This window comes from Salminus brasiliensis, chromosome 12, assembly GCF_030463535.1.
Source record: "Salminus brasiliensis chromosome 12, fSalBra1.hap2, whole genome shotgun sequence".
Classification (NCBI taxonomy): domain Eukaryota; kingdom Metazoa; phylum Chordata; class Actinopteri; order Characiformes; family Bryconidae; genus Salminus; species Salminus brasiliensis.
The window spans coordinates 27,027,379-27,048,865 of NC_132889.1; the positions used below are offsets into that span (position 1 = coordinate 27,027,379).

The 21,487-nt window shown below is 39.8% G+C and overlaps 4 protein-coding genes across 4 annotated transcripts; all 4 read left to right on the plus strand.

The window, feature by feature from the left end:
- The first annotated feature begins 875 nt into the window (after positions 1-875).
- Positions 876-6,080, plus strand: pvalb5 (parvalbumin 5). The gene is made up of 4 exons (XM_072693878.1): positions 876-957; positions 2,507-2,639; positions 3,183-3,292; positions 5,930-6,080. Exons 1-4 carry the CDS (start codon positions 897-899, stop codon positions 5,950-5,952), a joined length of 327 nt encoding a protein of 108 aa, XP_072549979.1. The 5' UTR covers positions 876-896; the 3' UTR covers positions 5,953-6,080.
- A 2,191-nt stretch (positions 6,081-8,271) lies between these two features.
- On the plus strand, positions 8,272-10,621 carry LOC140574593 (parvalbumin beta 2-like). The gene is made up of 4 exons (XM_072694482.1): positions 8,272-8,332; positions 9,954-10,086; positions 10,209-10,318; positions 10,577-10,621. The coding sequence occupies exons 1-4, from the start codon at positions 8,272-8,274 to the stop codon at positions 10,600-10,602; spliced, it is 330 nt and encodes a 109-aa protein (XP_072550583.1). The 3' UTR covers positions 10,603-10,621.
- A 1,966-nt stretch (positions 10,622-12,587) lies between these two features.
- On the plus strand, positions 12,588-14,267 carry LOC140574571 (parvalbumin beta). Its single transcript, XM_072694430.1, has 5 exons — positions 12,588-12,599; positions 13,276-13,342; positions 13,558-13,690; positions 13,897-14,006; positions 14,119-14,267. The coding sequence occupies exons 2-5, from the start codon at positions 13,282-13,284 to the stop codon at positions 14,142-14,144; spliced, it is 330 nt and encodes a 109-aa protein (XP_072550531.1). The 5' UTR covers positions 12,588-12,599; positions 13,276-13,281; the 3' UTR covers positions 14,145-14,267.
- Positions 14,268-18,011: 3,744 nt separating this feature from the next.
- On the plus strand, positions 18,012-20,472 carry pvalb8 (parvalbumin 8). The gene is made up of 5 exons (XM_072694428.1): positions 18,012-18,070; positions 18,974-19,038; positions 19,339-19,471; positions 19,814-19,923; positions 20,447-20,472. The coding sequence occupies exons 2-5, from the start codon at positions 18,978-18,980 to the stop codon at positions 20,470-20,472; spliced, it is 330 nt and encodes a 109-aa protein (XP_072550529.1). The 5' UTR covers positions 18,012-18,070; positions 18,974-18,977.
- The last annotated feature ends 1,015 nt before the right edge of the window (positions 20,473-21,487 follow it).

The following is a 21,487-nucleotide window of genomic DNA, read 5'->3' on the forward strand; positions in this document are numbered from 1 at the left end:
ATGTACCAATTCACAAAAATCTTAATTTGCTTCAAAGTGACACAGTGGTGTCATTTGTTCACTGCAACAAATAAGCTTTTATTAAAGCTTTCAGCATTATGAAACTGTAATATTTGAGATTTCAGACTTCACATTTTGTGGTCTATTAGAGTTTGTATCATTATTAAACTACAATATTACAGATTTTAAGTTTAATGTGTTTGTTTTTCAGAGCTTTCAGGATTATTTTTTTGTTTTTTTTTATTGAGGGCAACATAACGAAACTACAATATTTGAGAATTAATGTTCTGGATTATTAGCGTTTTATTATTATTAAACATTAATAAACATCTAAAAAGATTTTAGGCTTAATTTCTTTAGTTTTTATAACTAAAATATTTGAGACTGTAGACTTCATTTTTTGGTGCTAAAAATGCCATATTAAGCAGCAATATGAAACTAGAATATTTCAGATATTAGACCTCCTTTTATGGAGCTTGCAATATTATGAAATGATAATATTTAAGAATTTAGTTTTTTTAATTATTTTAAAACTACAATTTATGAGAGAGTTTAGATTTAGTTTTTTGGCTTATTAGTGCGTGCAACATGAAACTACAATGTTTGTGATTTCTGACATTTCGTTTTTATAGCGTTCAGTATTATGAAACTACAACATTTGAGACTTTAGAATGACACAGAGTTCATCACAATCTATTCATATATATATATTTATATATATATATATATATATATATATATATGTGTGTGTGTGTGTGTGTGTTTGTGTGTGTGTGTGTGTGTGTGTGTGTTTGTATATGGAGATATTTATATACACACAAATACAGATATGTTAAGCATGTACAGTTATGCTTAAACTTCTAACCTCTGTCTCCAGACTTCAGGTAGACACAGGAATGGCGTTTGCAGGGATACTGAAAGAAGAGGACATCACAGTGGCTGTCCAGGCTTGCCAAGGTCATCCCAAGGATACCCACGCAAACATACACTCACACACTCACCACACCCAGATGAATCACAACCACATATTTGCATTAACAGCCACCACTTGCATAAGTCTACTACTCCTACTACATGTATGGACATACACAAACACACACACACACACATAGACTCCCGTGGGCACATGCATGGGGGATGGTTAGACCAAGGTAACCAAGCAGCCAGGGGGCTAGGGAGCTGTTACCACCCAGATACCAGTGTGTTTGCGCTGAGCCTTCAAGAACCATTGGAGCCACCAAGCAGGCAAGACTTTAAATCCCACCTGCTCTTAATTATTCATCTGACAATTCTGTCTGCCTCGAAAAGAGGACAAAAGACGAAAATGCCAGTGTCACGGCTTCAGAGTAGGAGGATGCAGTAAGAGTGTCGGTGCTGAATTTACAGGATTCAAATGTGTAAATAACTGTTCAATACAGAGGCGGCAGATAGAGATTAGGTTGGAACATGCTGGACAGTTTTGTTAAAGCTCATACGTACAGTAAAGAAATGATACATTGGCTGTACTTTAACCCTTTAAAGCCTGAATCATCAAATAACATTATCATTCTTCTGGACATTGTCATTCTTCTGAAGTGTTTATTTGACTTTCTGATCAATTATTAAAAATGTATATTTTTAAATATTTAATGACATTGTATCATATATGATACATTTATAATTCATAAAAAAAGAAAAGAAAATAATAAGTATTTAAGGTAGAAATCTGTATAAAACATAAAACATATATCTGATTTTATTGTTTTTATTTTATAAATATTTAATAATACACATTGATGTTGCAGAGGTCTCAAAAACTCAAATATGTATTGAATATGATACACTTTATGCTTTAAAAGGTTAAAAGGGTTACATCACTTCCACATGAATAAAAAATATTGCAACTAATATTCTAATAATTCTAATAATACCGTTTATTCATATGAAAATGATGAATGATGTTTTTTTCAGTGAACGTATGAGCTAAAGATCTGCGTTAAAAGAATACTCCAGCGTGTTTTAACCTAATCTCTATCTGCCACCTCTAAATACCACAGGTATTCCACTCACCCAGAGAGCCAATTATGCTCTCTTGGACTCAGACCTATCTCCAGATGATAGAGCCCAATGATTAGCCCCTCAGGAGCTCTACCAAGTTCTTTAGAAGTATACTCCCACCTGCATGTTTAGCAGTAGTTCATTATCATCTACTTCTTTTGTCATTTGAAGTATAGTGTTAACTTTGTGATAGAAGTCAATGGGAAGCTGCTTTAGCATCTGCCCACTGACTTCTGTTCCTATTCTTTTACAAGGTATAGGCTAATATATCAAATTTATAGGCTGTGGTTATTGACTGTATGCTGCAAATGCTGCAAATCAGAGTAGGGCAAAAATGCAGAGTGTTCCCCTAAATATTTTCTTTAAATGATTACATAAATGGGGGTGAAATGTGGGTCAGTACTTTCTTTGCTGTCTGACTCACTCGCTCTCTCTTGCTCTCTCTCTTATCGCTGTTGTCTCTCCACAGCTCCGGGCACTTTTGCAATGAAGTCTTTCTTTCAACAAGTGGGGCTGTCCGGCAAGTCGAACACAGAGGGCCAGGAAGTGTTCAAAGTCCTTGACCGAGACAAGAGCGGATTTATTGAAGAAGAAGAGCTCAAGTAAGGCTTGACTGGCACTCTTGTGTTCTCTCACTGTGAAAAGAGAAGCTTATATGTGAAGCTGGAGTTCCAGTTTTCCAGTAGGTTTTCTTATAACATAGAAAAGCTACTGGACCTACTATGATAATATAGCTGTTTCACTGTATAACTGATTTAGGGGTAGAACTTTATTCTGTAAGTAAAGAGGAAATCAAGCAATGTACTGTAGAATAAGAACAGAAACCCCCCTGATGTGAAACACACTCATAATGGAAGCCAGTTCCTAACCATTGCCTTCCATTATTAGTTTGCTTGAAGTTAATGGGTTTACTTGCCTATTTACATGCAGGGAGATGTGTTGAAATGATGGTCAATGACAATCAATTGTGGGCTATGAATGAGCCTATAATGCTAGGTTGAAAGTCAGTTCAGTTCTTACTGAGATAGTCTATCTGATGTCAGCTGTGATTAAGAGCTTTACTGTAAGTACTATATTGTAAAGACATTGTAGTCTTACCCAGCACTGACTGAACCATTTTCGTTTTTCCTTCTTCGCCTGCCCAGATTCTTCCTCCAGAACTTCATCGCAGGAGCCCGAGAGCTGACAGAGTCCGAGACCAAAGCCTTTCTGGCAGCTGGAGACTGTGATGGAGATGGCAAAATTGGCATGGAGGGTAATTAAGCCTGGAAAAATGAATCAGTGCATTTTATTTTTGGAAAAATTCTGTTATATTAATCCTGTGCCCAATCGTGGTTCTGGAGATCTACCACCCCAGAGAAACCTGGCTCTGATTTTCAGATGCCCCAAAGGCCTTCAATTCCTGGATCAGATGTGTTAGATCAGAGCTGTAGCTAATCACTGCAGGTTCTTAGGCCACAGTTAGTAACAGGGTTGGGCACCCCAGGTGTAAACAGGTCCTCTAGTGTTTTGTTATTGTTTTTATTATAATTCTGAATTACTGAACTACACCAAAACTCATTTTAGTGGCACCTTATGTATTTCATGACACATTGCATCATGTACTAAAGAACTGTTGTGAGTTCAGAGATTTACGTGATTTACCCTAATGGTGAAGCACCATTAGAGACAAAGCCTTTAGGAATAGACTGAGCCTGCAGTCCCTTGGAAATTTGAAGTCCTTCTCCCAGCGCTACTCCTTGTTTCACCCAGAGGAGTAACACTAAAACCGAGTGACTAACAGGCTAGAGAGGAGACCTCCCCGCAGACTATTGCTGCTTTTAAGAGGATGTGTAATATTTGCGAGAAGTTTCTCTGTTGAGATATCAGTGGCTTAGAGCACAGACATTAGAGGAACACTGGGAGCATGTTGGAAATGCCTGATTTTGTCCTTGCTATGGTTAGCATAGACTGCTAAATATCATTCAATTGTTTTTTTAATCTGTTTGCATCTGCATCAGTGTGTGTTTTTGGTGACCGAAATATAGAATATTTAGACTTGACTGCATGAGAAGCCAGATGTAAACACACCCAGGATGCACTGTGATCAGATTACAATCACTCAAACCACATTCGGAGGTGGTCAGAGATAGAGCTTGACCGCATTCGACACAAGTGTAAATAGACCTCTGAAGTCTTGTGGGGCATTCTGTAGTCAGCATCATGCCCATATTAGGAATTCCCGGTCTTAGCTAGCTTTTTCTATGACCGCAATGAATATAATTTTGGAAATGGCTGCTATTGCACACTATGGTTAACTGAAAGGGTCCAAACTTTAGCTGGATTTCAAGAAACTAGAGTCGGTGAATAAATAATAATGCCTCATCTAGTTATAGTTTTTCCCAACTGTAGGCTGGTTTCCAAACTGGGAGGCATTTGACAATGGAGCACTGAGCCTTTGCTGTGATTTGAATTCATAATCTCCTCACACGTGATGAGCAGGCAGTTAGACTGTTGTGCCACTCCAGAGCTAAACTTTACCACTATTGTTATTAAAAAGACCAGCTACTCGGACAGTACTCTGCTACTGCCAACTTATGAACGACCACGTAATTCTGAAGATCCAGTGGCATTTGAGAAAAATTGACAGGAAATTTGTCAGATGTTTACCACTCAGTGTGAAAGCGTCACTTTCCAAAAATTCCCTTCATTTCCGATGTTGAGAAAATTGATATGGACACTTCAGAATGATGACACGACCACAGCGGCCTATGAGATGTGTTTTCTATATCTGCACACAATTACATAAGCAGGAAGGTGTCTGCTGAGTGTTATGTACCAGGTGAGATGATATCCATCCAATGCTGGAAGATGATTCATTGACTGGTACTTGACAATGTTTAACACACTGGTAGTAACGGGTGAGAAACCATGTTTACGGAAGTGAAGCGTATCTGAATAAACAAGGGCGACAGCAGGCAAGTGCTACCTAATACCAGGTTATTAAGATTATACCTACTCAGCATGATAAGGGTACGTTCTTATTTCACATATCTGTGAACATATCTGGTTACATTACAACTGATCCCTTACCTTACATAACCACACATAAATCCTTTAGCTCAAACACATACAGGCTACATCTGACTGGAGCATAGCTCATATAACTGCTTGCTTTATACACTACATGGATAAAGTATTGGGACGCCTGCACATTAATGTGTAGTTGGTCCCCCTTTGCAGCTCTGACAGCAGGTTTGGAGCTCTGCAGTCAAACAAAATAACCTAAATTAAGTATAAGATTATATGCAGAGATAATAACTCTGTATAAGAATAAAATATGAAAATATACAGTACATTTACACAAAATCCAAAAGAAATGTACAGTGCAGGAATGGGCTGTCAAGTGTATTATAGGATAATCCCTGTGTGTGCTGGGGGGGGGGGTGGCTTGTGCGAAGAAGATCTTGAAATATCCAGGAGATATTCATGGAATATCTGGAAGGGAGGGAATTTCACCAACTGGCTTGTTGGTGACAAGTACCACACTGGAATTCAGTGAGGTCTTTGGAACAGCTCATTATTTCACTAATGTGTTGAAAGGCAGACTGCATGGCTAAGTGCTTGATTTTATACACCTTTGGCAATGGGCCTGAATCAAACACATGAATTCTATGATTAAGTCCTAATACTTTTGTCCATATATTGTCCAAATCCGTTCTTTTGTTTTTGCAGGGCCTTCATCCTGCTGGGAAATGTACATTACAAATCCCATAATATCACATAGGGAGGGGTGAGGGGGTGGGGCTGAATTCAATAACAGTAAAACACCAGAATATATGACATGGTGATTTGTGTATTTTGTGTATTTTTTGATTAATATTCTCATTCCTTTTTTTTGCCTTTTCCTCAGAATTCTGCACTCTGCTGAACTGAAAAAGTGGTACCTCTTCTGGACTGATGGGACCAACTGGAACTTGTCCTTTTTCCAGCTATTTCATAATTAAATAAAAAACAATAAACTGACTCAATGAATTATTGGAGTATGAAATAAAATGTACTTATGAAGCAAAATTGCTGTCAAATGTTTTGGTGATTTAATCCACAATAAGCTGCTGTCAAAACTCACTTGTTGTACAGAACAGAAATGAGATGACTTATATACACTCCAGGAGATTGGCTGATGGACACTGTGCTATATATATTTATATACAGTTGTTTTATCGTCGCTGTCCGATGAAAAACATGTATCTACAAAATGGTGACTTTAAGGAGAAGGCAAGGTAAATGTAATATGTAAAATAAGAATTTATTCCAAGGCATTTCTATTGGCCCATTCATCCAGAATCATTTACACAGTGTACAGAAGCAGCTACAGGGTGCAACCCATGAAGAAAACTAAAAACGGACACAAATGGAGATACATGGTTTTCTTTGGACAGCATGTTCTTTGGACATAATGTTCTGAATTTCCACTGCAAAAGAAACTACATAATTATTTTTCCTGGGCGGCATGTAGGCAGTGCAGGGAGTGTGCCTGGGGTTGTGGGCTTCGAACCTCACTTCGGTTACCGTTTGTGAGGAGTTTGGTGTATTTTTCAGATAGTCAGATAGTATTATTATTAATATTTATTTCTGCCTTGCGCCCCATATATTTCTATAACAAAATTTAATTTGAAGAATCTGATCTTATCTTTTTTAATATCAAAAATGTCATTATTACTAGTAACCATTTAACTCTTGGTATCAAAATGACCACATGTCTAAACTGAGTTGCTGAGGTCAGGAAAACGAGGATTGAAGGCTAAAACGGTTTGCCACAGGACAGACATATAAGGATATGTATGTTCCGGTGACATGACTAGTCAGTCTTTTTCAGATCTGTAGATTGGATTTGATATTATTACTAGTGAACATTTCATAGCTGATATCTGAAATCGACTGGAGATTTACTACAGGGGGAAAAACTGCATTACAGATCTTGAATTAGAACTTTTAGTAGTGCACATTGCTTGGAAAGCCAGTGCTGCAGTTTGCCATATGCCAATATTTAGCCTAATAATAATAATAATAATAATAATAATAATAATAATAATAATAATAATAATTCAGTTTAGACCTGACACCAATCTGCAGCTACAGGCCCAGTGTAACAGTGTAAGTAGCTGATAAGGTGCAAATAGCAGCCCATATAGGAAGAGGAGGAGGAGGAGGAGGAGGGGGGGGGGCGAGTCTATACGTCGCACACATGTTTTTGAGCATCGTTTTCGGGAGGAGGGGGTTAAAAATAGCCCAACTTGACTACTGGACACATTTTTCTGTCCAAACTATTCACAAGTCCTATGTGCGGTATCAATTACCGAGGCCCAACCTGCCGTATGGCGAGGGGTCGGAGGGGTATATAAGGAGGGCAGTAAGGGTCCCAAAGGCCACACCTCGACTTACTCCTTCGCTTTTTCACTCGCCTTGAGGAGCGCAAGGTGAGTGAGATGATGCCCGGTGCCTTCCGTTCGCTGAGCGACAGAGAGCTAGAGAGAGCGCGAGCGAGAGAGCGAGGAAGAGAGACAGGGTCTGCAGAGATTTTAGGATGCTGTGGTGGGGTGCAAACAAAAGCAGGACCCCGCGACTTTGGAATATGCTCTTAGTGCCTGAGGAGTCCATCGACATTAGCGCTGGCCAAGCACCACAGATTGGACTTTCCTGAGGGTGCAGGAGGGTGCAGTGCTGTGTTCAGCGCTTAGCTGGTCAAACGGAGGCGACTGTGTGATTGGATGACTGGGGGTGGGCTCATCAGGGCCTGTTAGCCTGCTTTCTGTCTCTGCCTCACGGCAGCATCAACAACACGGCAGCATTTAAGTGTCCAGCCGGACTTAAATGGGCTCTGCTGGCGTTTATTTCAACGCTGGAGGTTTTGCTGTGAAGTCCTATCACAAGTAACCTCCACTCGAGCTGAGGCCAGGCTTAACCGCCTGTGAAACATCAGCCTGGCTAGTCTTCATTCCCAGGCTAACTTTCGTAGATCTGGTATTTGCGCATCTCGACAACGCTAAAGTATCATCACGCATGCGCACAAGAGCTACACGTGTTCATATGTACTCGAGATCAGCGAGATCTTCTAACTTCTACAGTAGATAGAAGATAGTGGTCTCGCTGTGTGTCATTGCTACAGAGAACTACTTAAGAACTGACTTTAATGAACGTACCCTGATGAACTTTCTGGTTGTTGTTTCTGCAGCTTGATCAGATCCAGAAAAAATGGCCTTTGCTGGAGTCCTTGCCGATGCTGATGTGAACGCTGCTCTTGCTGCCTGCGAGGGTAAGGTGGTCCTTCAAGGGGCATTTGGTTCTCTGAAGAGATCTGGGGTTAGATTTGTGAAATGAATCATTACAATAGCACCCAGACCTCAGTATTTAAGAAGAAAAAAGGGCGAGAAGCTCTTGGTGTACCTCAAGGGTACATCTTCAGTCCCTGGAATTAGGGGCCGTAACTGTAGACTAACATAATCTCTTGCAGTTACATTTTCTGAAAGATCTTCTGAAAGACCTCAGACATCCTGTCGGGTTTCAGACTTTTTTATTTATTTTACTTACTCATTTTAAGACATTTGGAATTTCTGTTTACAAAAAGCTTTAAATACTTATTTAAGCAACATAGTTGGACATTAAGACCAATGCTGTGCATTTGAGGGTGTATTTGCATTGTACTTTAATGAAAGAAATATATTTCTTCGTACTGATACTGTATAGTAATATTTGATCTAAGAAACTGTAAGATATAACTGCAGTGTTGTTATAATAATATGTCATATTTATTCTTTCTAATATTTAGGTGGTACTGAATATTAACTAGTTATGCTGTAGTTATATATGTAATAATATACGCTACCATTTGAATTTTAACCATTCTTTCAGTGACATAACACAACCAGTCCTTATTTTGAATCACAGAAACCAAATTTGTAATTGTGGTTTAAGTTGTGGACTTATGATTAACATAAATAACATAAATTATATAACTCAAAATATTAAGCTTTTTTTTCAGCTGCATAAAAACACTTGTAATCATCATGAATAACTGCTACAGTTAGACTTCAGTTGCCTACATCCTCTTTGTAAATTATTACGTAGTTATTTATCTAACTACTTAAACCTTTTCTTAATACTTTTGTTAATCATTAAGAGGTTTATATAAACTAAGTCTTGACTTATGTATATATAATGTGTATGTGAACACCTACATAAACATTGTATAGTTATATGTATAGTATTGTCGCTGTCAGATAAAAACCTTGTATCTCTGTTGACATAATGTGAATCTGGTAGGTGTTCTTTACATTGCGTCACAATTTCATGATAAATTAACCAATAGAAATGTTCCAAAATGACTTGGAATAAAGTCTTTACCATTATTATGAATCATTATTAACAAACATTTCAAAACTAATAATGATTGAGTTGATATTTGTTATGTGTATCTGGCGTTATAAGCTTCCACAGTGGTTCCCAAAGTATACTATAGTCACTGTCTGAAGTTTCTAAGATTCTTATAGGACTCGTTCTGAAATATAAAGCATTACTTATGGGAACAATATATATCGCAATAAACGATATGTCATAATATTTATGATTTTTCTAGAGTTAGAATGGACAAAAAGAGCCATATTCAAAAATGCTATCCAAAACTATGTAGACACATGAGTTTTATTCAGTATTTCTCACATAAACTCTTCCTAAATTCAGTGAATCCTGGACTAATTATGTTCTCTTTGTAATGAAACATGCAGTTGGTTAGTACGGCCAGTACCCATATACTCAGAAAAACTTCATGCCATTTTTTCACAATTATGATAAATATCAAGCCCTAGCATTAATGTGCTCCCTTTAGGATTCTGTGACTTGAGCTGTATGAATAATTTTGCTATGATCTTGACCTACAGCTCTTGAGTCCTTCGACTACAAGTCCTTCTTTGCCAAGGTTGGCCTGGCCGCCAAGTCTGCCGATGAGGTCAAGAAGGCTTTCGCCATCATTGACCAGGACAACAGCGGCTTCATTGAGGAGGAGGAGCTGAAGTAAGAGCTCATTCTTGGCATCAATCAATCACCCATAGTAATTCTACCCAAACCGCTGGCAAGTGTCTGAGCCAGCAGAGTGGTGAGGGAAGCCCGCTATAACATCTGCGCTGTCTTTACAGGCTGTTCCTGCAGAACTTCAAGAGCGGTGCCAGGGCACTGACTGACAAAGAGACCAAGACCTTCCTTGCTGCTGGTGACAGCGATGGTGACGGCAAGATCGGAGTTGATGGTAATGCAGTGCACGCTTACATACCACTCACAGCTCTCAGTAAACATCAGTGATGACTTGTGGAGTATAGGAAGCATTTACAAGGTCTTCATATTGGATATTTCAGTTTCAGTGAATGGTTCTTTAAAAATGTAGACACCAGGTAGTTGGGGACCATAAGTGATAAGTCAAAAAATTATGAAATATGCATAGAGAACATCTGAGCTGAAATGTGACACCATCCACTAACAGTAGTTTCATTTCTATTCTATCTGACAGAGTTCGCTGCTCTCGTAAAGGCTTAAATTTCCATCTGACCAAGACCCATCTCAGTCCATGGAACCAGAACTCAAGCTTCTGCTCTCAACTCTCTCGCAGCTGCCCTAAGATCATATTTTTTTATATCTTATTTATGAGCTGACTTTGGACAATTTACTTGACACTGAGACACATTGTCCTTATAGTGTACTGTTTATGTTATTTGGGCGTGTTTTATTGCAAGCCTGTGGGCTTGTGCAGATGTCTCGTATGCACTTCCGGGGAAGAGTGAAAAACAAGGAATAAATGTAGTTTTGGTGTAAAATGTCTTTGCGCTTATGGATTTTGTTTCTTCACTTGCACTTCTTTTTTTCACTTGGTGCTTACACACGCAAAAGGCAAATAGTTTGCAAAAGTGCCACCTGCTGCCCTGAGGCAACTGTTACCACAACTATACCCTCAGGGCAAGGAGGGGGGGGGGGGGGGTGACAAGGGGCTTTGAAAAGGAGGATCACAATTTTGGCTCTTCAGCTGCAGAGGGAAGGCCCAGAGATTTACTGGGATACATTGGAAGGGATTTGCAAAGGATAGTTTTCACATGCCCAATTACAGTCCAGAGCGGCTTCCTGGATGCTCAGAATAGCACTTAGGTAGAGGGGCCGACCAAGTGCTCAGAAAAACAGTTGGCTGCACGGTGGTAGCTATGAGTTCTACACCAAAAAAACAAACAAACAAACAAACAATCTAATGGTTTTAATTGCATAACAGCTGGCTAACACTTGAGTAGTCTCTTAGTTATGTGGTGGCACCTAAAGAGCAACCTTTATGTAGGGCTAAAATCAGAAGACACTGAGACACTGAATGCAGAGTTAGCTAGCGAGATGGGCTTGACACAGAAAGTTGAGGCAGCAGTAGTCTACAGTCCCGATTGCTACCATATTGGTCAGATGGTGACCCCTGCTGACTGGACCATCGTGGAGCTGCCAGTTTGCCTTTCCATGGCTGAAATAAATAGAATCAAATGATTAAAATCACACAGTAAAATTGAGACTATTTTGGCCTTGTATTTGCTACACTTCCATTGAGACAGTAGTTTGAGACCAACCATACAATATGGTGCACTTCTTAATTAAAAAAAATAATGAATAAATTAATTAATTAATACACGGGGTTTCTCTTAGAATATCTTCAAAATTACTTTAAACTTAAAAAAAATATATATGTAAAAAGCCAACATACGAGACGAGATAGCAGTAAATGCCACAGACTGAATGTGAACGACACTTGATTTAGCCAGATTTAATTTTATTAATATTCAGTAAAATTGTACAGTTAAGAGAAAAAAGTCACCATGCTACACATTTAGCTCGGAAACAGTACAAAACTGACCGAAGTTGGCAGCATGTTAAAGAACTGGGCTTTATTCTAGTAGCTATGTTATAATATGACATTGCACATGTAGCCTAATAATCATACCAGCCCTAGTCTAACCAGCCCTGCGCCACTTCCATTAAGTTAGCTATTAGCTAAAGAGCTGTAAACGCAAAGCTGCACAGCGTACCTTAACTTTAGCCTCGAGAAAACGAGTAAACACTGCCTGCTATCTCCTAGTGGGAAGGCGCTATGGAGCTTCCTAAGGGCGAGCCGAGCTCTGTCCTCTGGCGTGCCAACGCTGGGACCCAGCTCCCCACAGCGATCTCCATACATGCACACACTTCTCCACATTAGCCACTTCAGCCAGTAGCCGCCGTTTCAACCGCCTCAGCAGCGTGTATTATTAGCATTGCGCGATATCAGGGACTTTTTTTCTTTCTTTTTTTTCAAACTCACCTTTTAAGCATCTTCATTTAATGCAGATAAATATAGCACGGTCCGTCTGCTTGGCCACGTTTCAGGTAGCCCCCTTCCATTGGGTGTCCGTTACATTATGCCTCATATTACGGCCGGTTGGAGGTATATAAGGTTGGGAACTGCGGGCCCAGCTTCACTGCAGTTTGCTCGAGTCTTCTGAATCTTCCCACCCCACACAAGAAAGACCCAAGAGGTGAGTTTCCAGCTCGTTGCAGAGAAGAGCCCGTCCGAGGAGGGGACGCAGGGAGACCCCGGCTGAGATTTCTTAGCGGAGGAAGCGAGCTGACTGAATCACATCCTGAACCGGGATCTGCAATGCATTTGCACTAGAGCCAGCCTGCTAGATTACAGCTCGCCCAAAGCAGAAAAGAAAAGAGAATGAAAAAAAAAAATCACTACATCTGAAAATGCTCTGGACTTTACTCTGGACGTGAGGGAGGGCTTCCCAACCTCTTTTTTTTACCTCTTCTTCCTTTTTTTTTTTTTTTTTCTTCCAAAGGACCACATCATCCCATTGTAGGACCTTTGGGATATAACATCCTCATAAGGATCCAGTGTGATGTGGATCAGATTTCTGTCCAGTTTCTTGATGGTTTTATTGGGATTGCAGAATGGCTAATGGCTGAAAACCGAGATAGAAAGTTGAAACTGATTAAGATGTAATGTGGACCTTAGGACCACCTGAAGCCTAATTGCATATGCATTGCTTTAAGAGGGCTTTAGAGCACTTGATGAGGAGATTTGAAGATGCAAGGGGGGGGGGGGTCTTAGGCAGCATCACTGATTATTTGCCTCTGTTATAATAATAGTGTTATGTATATTTATATATAAATATATTGTTAATGTAAATACATATTTTTCTCATTCAGCTTAAGATGGCATTCGCCGGTGTCCTGAAAGACGCTGACATCACTGCAGCCCTGGATGCATGCAAAGGTATTAAGACTTAAAGACAAATGGGCCTTGTTTGTTCGCTTGGGTGTAATAAAAAGGGGCTAATATTATTATTAGAAGTAATAGTAATAGTACTAGCATTATTCTTAAGACTACTTCTACTACTAATAATAATAATAGTAGTAATTTGTAGTGGTAACTGTTTATTTATGAATTTATTGTCAGCATTATCATCATATGTTTTGTTTGTTTCTCAGCCGATGGCTCATTCGACCACAAGGCCTTCTTCGCTAAGGTTGGTCTGGCTGGCAAGTCTGCCGATGATGTCAAGAAGGCTTTCGCCATCATTGATCAGGACAAGAGTGGCTTCATTGAGGAGGATGAGCTCAAGTAAGACTCATATATAATATATAACATATTCATTCATTTAATCAGCAATCATGAAAGAAAGAGACAAACACATCTGGAAAAACTGCTAAAGCAGATCTTAGAGTGTGGGGCAGTGTGGGGCTAAGTGCTAACGCTAATCTAATGCCCCTCCTGCTCTCCTCAGAGCGAGGCTCAGTTCTAATGCTAAGCTCTACTGCCGTCCTCAGGCTGTTCCTGCAGAACTTCAAGGCCGGCGCAAGAGCACTGACTGACGCCGAGACCAAGATTTTCCTGAAGGCCGGAGACAGCGACGGTGATGGCAAGATCGGAGTTGATGGTGAGTGTTTAATGATCCTCAGTAATAAAGAAGTAAAGAGGTTCTCAGTTCTTCATGTCTTGCTTGTCCTAACAATGATCTCCTCTTTCTCTCCTCCTCCTCTTCCTCACAGAGTTTGCCGTCCTGGTTAAGGCATAAATTGCTTCTGACCAACACCTCTTGCTCTGAAGGAACAACTTTGCCCAAGACCTCCCATTTTCATCTGACTATAAATAATTTTTATACATACGCTTATGAGAAGTTTCCTCCCATTCAGCACACTGTCCAAAATGATGATTGTGAATGTAGCACGGCTGTGTATCCTGTCTTAAATATGAATTTTGCTTACTGTAAAATCTAATGCACTTTTACGGGAACGGACGATAAGAAAAGAATAAATATTCTTTTGCAATATCGACTTTCTCTCCATTCTTTCCAAACAAGTGAGGGTTTCCTATGGTGTTAATGGGTTTAAACACATTTGGAACAGAATCAGAATGAAAAAAAATACATACACATATAAATGACACGACATGCTGAGTCTCTCTCTGGACATGATTGATAGGAGCACATCAACATAGCAGCCTGAATCAGAGCAGTATACTACAGTGATTATAAATTTAGCACAGAGCAGAGCAGTTAGTTGATGATGATGATAGTTAGATCATCATCATCAATTATTAATCACCTGATATTCATCCACCACAACCATCATCAACATCATACTCATACTTGTATCCGTTATCATCATCATCATCAAAATTGCAAAGGTTATTACATATCCTTTAGCTGTGTTCCACAACCTGTCATCCAGATAATATACTACTGCAATTACACAGTAGCAAAATTGCTCTAACTACTGGTGCCTGGGTTGTCCAGTAGATGGCAGTGCTTTCTTGTGAATGAAAGGACACAGCCAGTCACCCAATAGGCTGCTCTAGGTGGTCTAGGCTTGCTCCTGGAGATGTACCGCCTTAAAGAGTTTAGGCCCAACCCCAAATAACTTGTCAAGTATGCATCAAGTCATGGGGAACATTGGAGAACAGGGGGTGCATCGGAGCAGGGGAAATCTAGGGGTCTTTTATAGTTTTAGGTGAAATACGTTAAACTAAAAGATGTGGTCTTGGCTTGGTGAATGACATCATTCTCAACAAGAAGTGTAATAAGAAGCACCGCTGGATCCGGTGTCCTCGTCTGTCCCATCCTCGTGTGAGCATGCCAGGCCTCTTGGGTTTCTCTCTCCAGTGGCTTATCTTACACTGCCAGGACTTCAGGTGATGTTCAACTATGAGGGTTATCGCCCACTCTGCGGTACAAAACCCTAACAGCTAAATGACAGAACACCTGATGATGACCTCTCTTCTCCAAGGCCACAAATGATGGGCTTCATGAATCTATAGAATTGCAGTGACCAGTCCAGAGCAGCAAGCATGTTGACTAATAACCATTAAAACACTGGTTTAAACAATAGAAAAACTTATACACTCTTAAGACAGGGCTTCTTCAAGGGTTCTTTAGTAAAGGTAGTGGTTCTACATAAAGCCATTTGAATGTATAAATGGTTATTTGCCTGGATAAGAAGTTTTTCAAATGGTCTAAATGGTCTTAGAAGAGGTCTATATGGCACCTAAGGGGGGTTCATCGCTGTTTCAAGTCAAATGACCATATTTCCATAATATAATGAATGTGTGTGGCTTAGAGAGCAGGACTGTACATTCTTTAATGGAAATTCCAGGTAGAAAAATTGGGGCACCATTTGAATGAAGCAATAGTCCTACCTGGTCCTAAGAAATTCTCCCACCTACATATACATAGAAATATTAGAAATTGCAATCTTATGGTTTAATATTGTACAATATTGACCAGTGCTCAAACCAGTAAGCCACATTCAAATGGATAATCTGCAACCCCATAGTTATGGTTGAGAGGACTTTGGAACTGCATTGCTGGCATGTTGGTTCCAGAGATGTTAGATCACTGCTTTGCTGACACAGCGATTATTCTCTGCAAAGCAGCCAAAAGAAAACGCTTAGGGACAAAACAGGCTTACTGTGGATGGATGTGTTCTACATGAGTGTAGGTCCCCCAGAAATACATGAATGCAGATACCATGATACTATTGGATCACCTTCGCCGCTGAAAGGAAGTACTGTAAGTCTTAAATGAAAGTTAACGATGGGCCTGTGTGTAAATGGCACAGAAGCACAGTAACACACGCTTGAATCAAATCCAACTGAAGTAAACCGAGTCTAATTTAACTCTGTAGGAGTTCATTTATCATTGGTGAGTCGACTGGCAACTTGACCTGCTCCTCTTCCATAATAAATGCTCTTGGCGGGTGCATTGTGGACACTGATTACAGCATGCCAAAATGCACAGTGCAGCTGGGTGCTGGCCAAAAAAAAAAGTGACCCGGCGTCTCTGAATCAGCAGAGCAGCGGAAAAAAAGGTTGCTAAGTGTTTATGTGTTTATTGCCCTGTCGAGCCTGCAAAGATAAACTAAGCCATGGAAGCCTTTGATGAACTAATGCAGTACTGTGTGTATGCATGTGTAGGGAAGAGAAAGAGAAAGAGAGAGAGAGAGAGAGAGAGAGAGAGAGAGAGAGAGAGTAGGGCGGCATCTGTTGAGGGAGCTGGATCAAAAGAAGTCATTTAGGAACGACTGAATTCGACTGGGAATGAAAACAACAAAAGTGATGGATAAATAAATAACAGATCTGGTGGGCAGATTTGGGGGGATATAGAAGATTGTGCGTAAGGCTTTTAGGCCAGCTCTTCTTTCTGGAGTGCGTTATAGACAGGCTGACAGCCTTAATAAACACACACATGAACATGCATGCACACACACACACACACACACACCAACAGTTTTTAGGCTGTAAAACATCATACAACAATACAATAAATACTAATTATAATAAATCCAGTGATCAGTACACAGTGTAAAAACAAAACCATGAGTGTTAAAAATGAACACGTCCAGTGTTGATTTAACACTGGCACATTTGCTGTGTATTAAGAATGTATTGTTTTCAGTAAAGTTATTCATTATTAATGTGTTAGCTAGAAGAACACAGACTTGGTCCTTACTCCAGCCACTGTATGAATTTGTTGGGTTTCACCAACAGCTCAGCTAATTTACTTTAATGAAGTGATTGTACAGTAAATAATAAAGTAATTGAAAAAAAAAACTAGGTATTAGAAGGTAACTTGTCTTGCTCTAGCAGAGGTCTGGGTACGCTTAAGCTTACACACTCAGCAAATTACAATTTATTGATTATATATATATATATATATATATATATATTATACAAATTACAATGTATTGATTATAAGCATTTCTTCTATATGTCTTATATTACTTTATATTACTTCAACACATACTTTAATGTCCATAAATAAACACTCACTGCCCAGATAAATAGCTCTACATATACATATCACATCTATATATCATGGTATGTACTGTATATATGTATATAAGTCATATAATTAGCCCAGTTAAGCTTTCTAAGTATTTCACAGATTAACTTTCACAGATTGAAAGCACTCATGGTGCCTCATGAAGGCTGAAAAACACAATAATAACACTATTATTAAAAATCAGACTAATTACATAACAGTGAAGACAGCAGTATTAAGAAAACGCTGCTGAAGTGGGGGGGGGGGGGGGGGGTGGGGGTGGAGCCTGTGGGTTCAAGGAGGCAGTGATGCAGGAATGGATGAAGTGAGCTTGTGTGTGTGTGTGTGTGTGTGTGTGTGTGTGTGTGGTAATGATGAACTGAGATGGGAGGGACATGGCAAGAAAAGACAAAAGATAGCGCAGTACTTATTATTTAATTTTTCATGTAAAGGAGAGTGTCAGGACTGACCTATCCACACTGGTTATAAATAGTAAAGGTTAATTAGTTAGTCGGGGAATTTGAGCCGGGCCTGGCAGTTCGAATTTGATCCACAGACAGGTAACTTAAGAGTTGCCCATTGTCGCCGCAATCAGACGTATATAAATCCCCCGCTTGACAGACAGCGCTCACCACACAGCCTTACCTCTCCTCTGGATCACCTGCACGCGCCTACTGCACGGGGTAAGTGACCACCGCCTTCACACATACACACATACACACACACTCACACACTCACAGGAGGACACGAGCAGAGTGCAGGGCTGACTCTCACTGCACTGCCCTGCTTGCAAACACGGCTGACGGATGCAGGCTGCTTTACTTTCTTTACCTTTTCACCTTTTTTTCTTTAATTTTTTGTTCTTTAGGATATTTTGTTTAACGCATTGCTACTTTTATACGTAGATTTTTTTAGGCATTATGGTGCATCAGATAACTGGACACCATAAAAAAACCCTTAATTTTATTTATTTTTATTTTATTTTATTTTTAAAAAGTATTACTTAATTTATAAATATATATATATATATTTAGTATTTTAAAATTTGTTGAAACCTGCTTTAAAGATACCAAAGATCCTTTTTAATACGTTTACGGTTTACTGTGCATTCTAAATCCTATTATTTTCCCTAAAGCACGAATTATTTTTCACAGATATCACAGATATTTCTAATGATTTGTTAATTTATGTATGTATTTATTTAAGCATTTTTTTTTTCTTGTTTGTTCTTGCAATCAAATATCTTTACCGTTCAGGACCTTTGGCACCCTTGCGCTTATAGCTAGTAATACCTGATACCTAACTCACGCCAGAATCCCATTCATTCTACCGCTTAGCGCCCCCTATCTGTCTAATTTCACGGTGTGGTATCCTACATGTGTGGATCCTGCTAGCCTACAACAGCTCTAATAATCGTGTTCACTTATTTTGACTCTATATGTTTCTGTATCACAAGCTTATTGTAATCATTAGCCTGCTGTAAAGCTGCACGCGCAGACCTGGTGCAAGAATGGTGTTTTACAGTGATGCTTCAGAAAGGTGTCCAGTTGGATGTGTGTTAATAATTCACAACGGTTGTTCCTCAGGACTATGTCGCTCACATCTGTTCTTTCCGCTGATGCCATCGAGGGTGCTATCAAGGACTGCCAAGGTATCGATTTTCCTCCGGCGATATCATTTGGCTAGCGCTTTTTCATTAGCTAGATAAGTAAATTGTGATGGGCGCAGTGCGTGGAGGCATGAACCTGGGCCTCCTCTCACTGATGTGAACCCGTTCAACTGCTGTTATTACCAGGCAGCTCTGCTGATCACGTTAGCTTATCTCACTGCCACCATTAGATATGCTTCCAGTGTGCAGTGTTTGCAGCTTGCTTGCTTGAGTTTGCTTGCTAAGAATATGAAGTGGATTAGATTCCTAAAAAATCAACACTGTTTTCTTGCCCCCAAAAAGCACCTGATTCCTTCAGTCACAAGAAGTTCTTCCAGCTGTGTGGTCTGACCAAGAAAAGCCCCCAAGAAGTGAAGACTGTTTTCGGCATCCTCGACAACGATGGCAGTGGCTACATTGAGGAGGAAGAGCTCAAGTATGAACTTTTCCCAAACTTACACCCTTCTCATACAGCTTAGAGGCCAGCTTTACTCTTGAGGAATGGTGGTACCTGACTATAATTTAGGTCTTGAAGTTCTTAGGCCGGCTATTAGCCACTGAAAGAGCACAACATCAGAAGCATCGAACCCATGTATTTTAGAAAGAGATCTCAGGTGTTCTGGAAGGTGCACCTCCAGTTGGTGTCTGAATCATAGTAGAGCATAGTAGAGTAACTGCTCGGACCATCAAAAGGATAATAGATGAGGATAACAAGATTTCAGCCATCGACTCCTTCTTCTAACTAATTTTTAACCTTCAAATCTGATTGTGTTTGTAGATTCTTCCTGCAGAGGTTTTCACCTGGGGCCCGTGTGCTGACCGACAAAGAGACCAAGAGCTTCCTATCAGCAGCTGACGATGACAACGATGGCAAGATAGGAGCAGAGGGTGAATATATCTACGTTTATTATGAGCATGATGGATGGTTAAAAAACCTCTGTATTATCTGTATAACCCACTGCATCCAACATGATGTACTAAGACAGATAGGAGGGAATGATAGGAGACCAGTAGCAGAGTGTTTTTTTATTATTATTAGGGTTTAATGGATGAGCCTGTTAAGTTAAATCAATGGAAAATGCATGGCAGTGTTATAAAGGCTTTACATGTTTTTGTGAAGACCTCCTTTCAGATGCCTTACTGGTGAATTCTGAATGTATTCTTTCATGCTCCTCCAACAAACATGGCCAAACATCCAATTTCCCCTACTGATGGTCTACAGCGTAGCTTAGGTTAATTTGTAAATGGAAAACTCTTGCCATGGACTCTAACCTAAATGCATTAGGTTGAATGAGAATTGGTGAAGCTTGTCCAACCTCACAACTGTTGCTAAGAAAAAACACATTTGTGGGTGGGGCTTAAATAGATTCATTCATACAACAGGCCTGATTTTTTTTCTCTTCTCTGACAGAATTCCAGGCCATGGTTCTCTCCTGAATGATCAGACGGCCCCTGCCTCCTCCCCTCTCACTTATTGGAGTTTTTCTCACAGTTCATCATGTACATGTCTACTCTTTTTGCTGTTTTGGGGTTTTTTTTTCTGGAAGCCCCTGGTCCCAAAACAACATGCACAATTTCTAATTGATTTTTGAATACCTGTAAAGAGAGGGCTAAAAAAACATTCCCAACTGTACAAGTAACATGAAATACATGATTTTAAGTAAATAAAAATTGGTTAAACATTCTAAAAGTTGTCATGTGGTGTTTGTGTGAATATTGGAATAAGAGGACACTGAACTCCGCACTGTAAATACAGTAGATTTCAACCACATCAGTGTGTGATACAGTGATACAGAACAAAAATGAAGGTGTATTCTTTAGGCCATGCTGAACAGCCTTAACCTGATCATGCGCAACAGTAACTAAGAAGGCTTGACGCGGTGGACAAGCACGACCTGTTAAAGCATAAAGTGACGTGGTCAGGGAACACAGTGTAATAGGCTAAGTGGTGTGGAAACCTGAGAGACTGACCTTGATGTATAAATGTTATAGTAAGTTGTGTAAGTGACGCTTACCCGCAGGATGAACGGCAACCTGCAATTGCACTGGCTGGTGCTTGTTTAAGTGGTATTTACGGTATGAGGAAGGTGCTGAATTGCATCTCGGTCGGCACCATTTGTTCAGATATCTCACAGATCATTCAGAAGGGCTTGAATCGATGTCTAAACTGTAAAGGGAATAACTCTCTTTGTGAGACCACAGCACATGCTTCTGCTGGGTTCTGCAGCACAATGACGTTAGGGTTGTAACAACAGAATAAAAGATCCCGCTACCTTCAGAGAATCTTTAGTTTTGAAGCATATGACTGATGTGATACTACAGCAGCAGCAGCGTCCAGTAATAAATATCCCCATTCAATAAAATACTGCAGTAATTCCTAATTACAAGGACAAGGACATCTTTACTTTCTCTTTTAGTTCACTGAAATGCTTTGCAGGCACGTCTTTGCAGT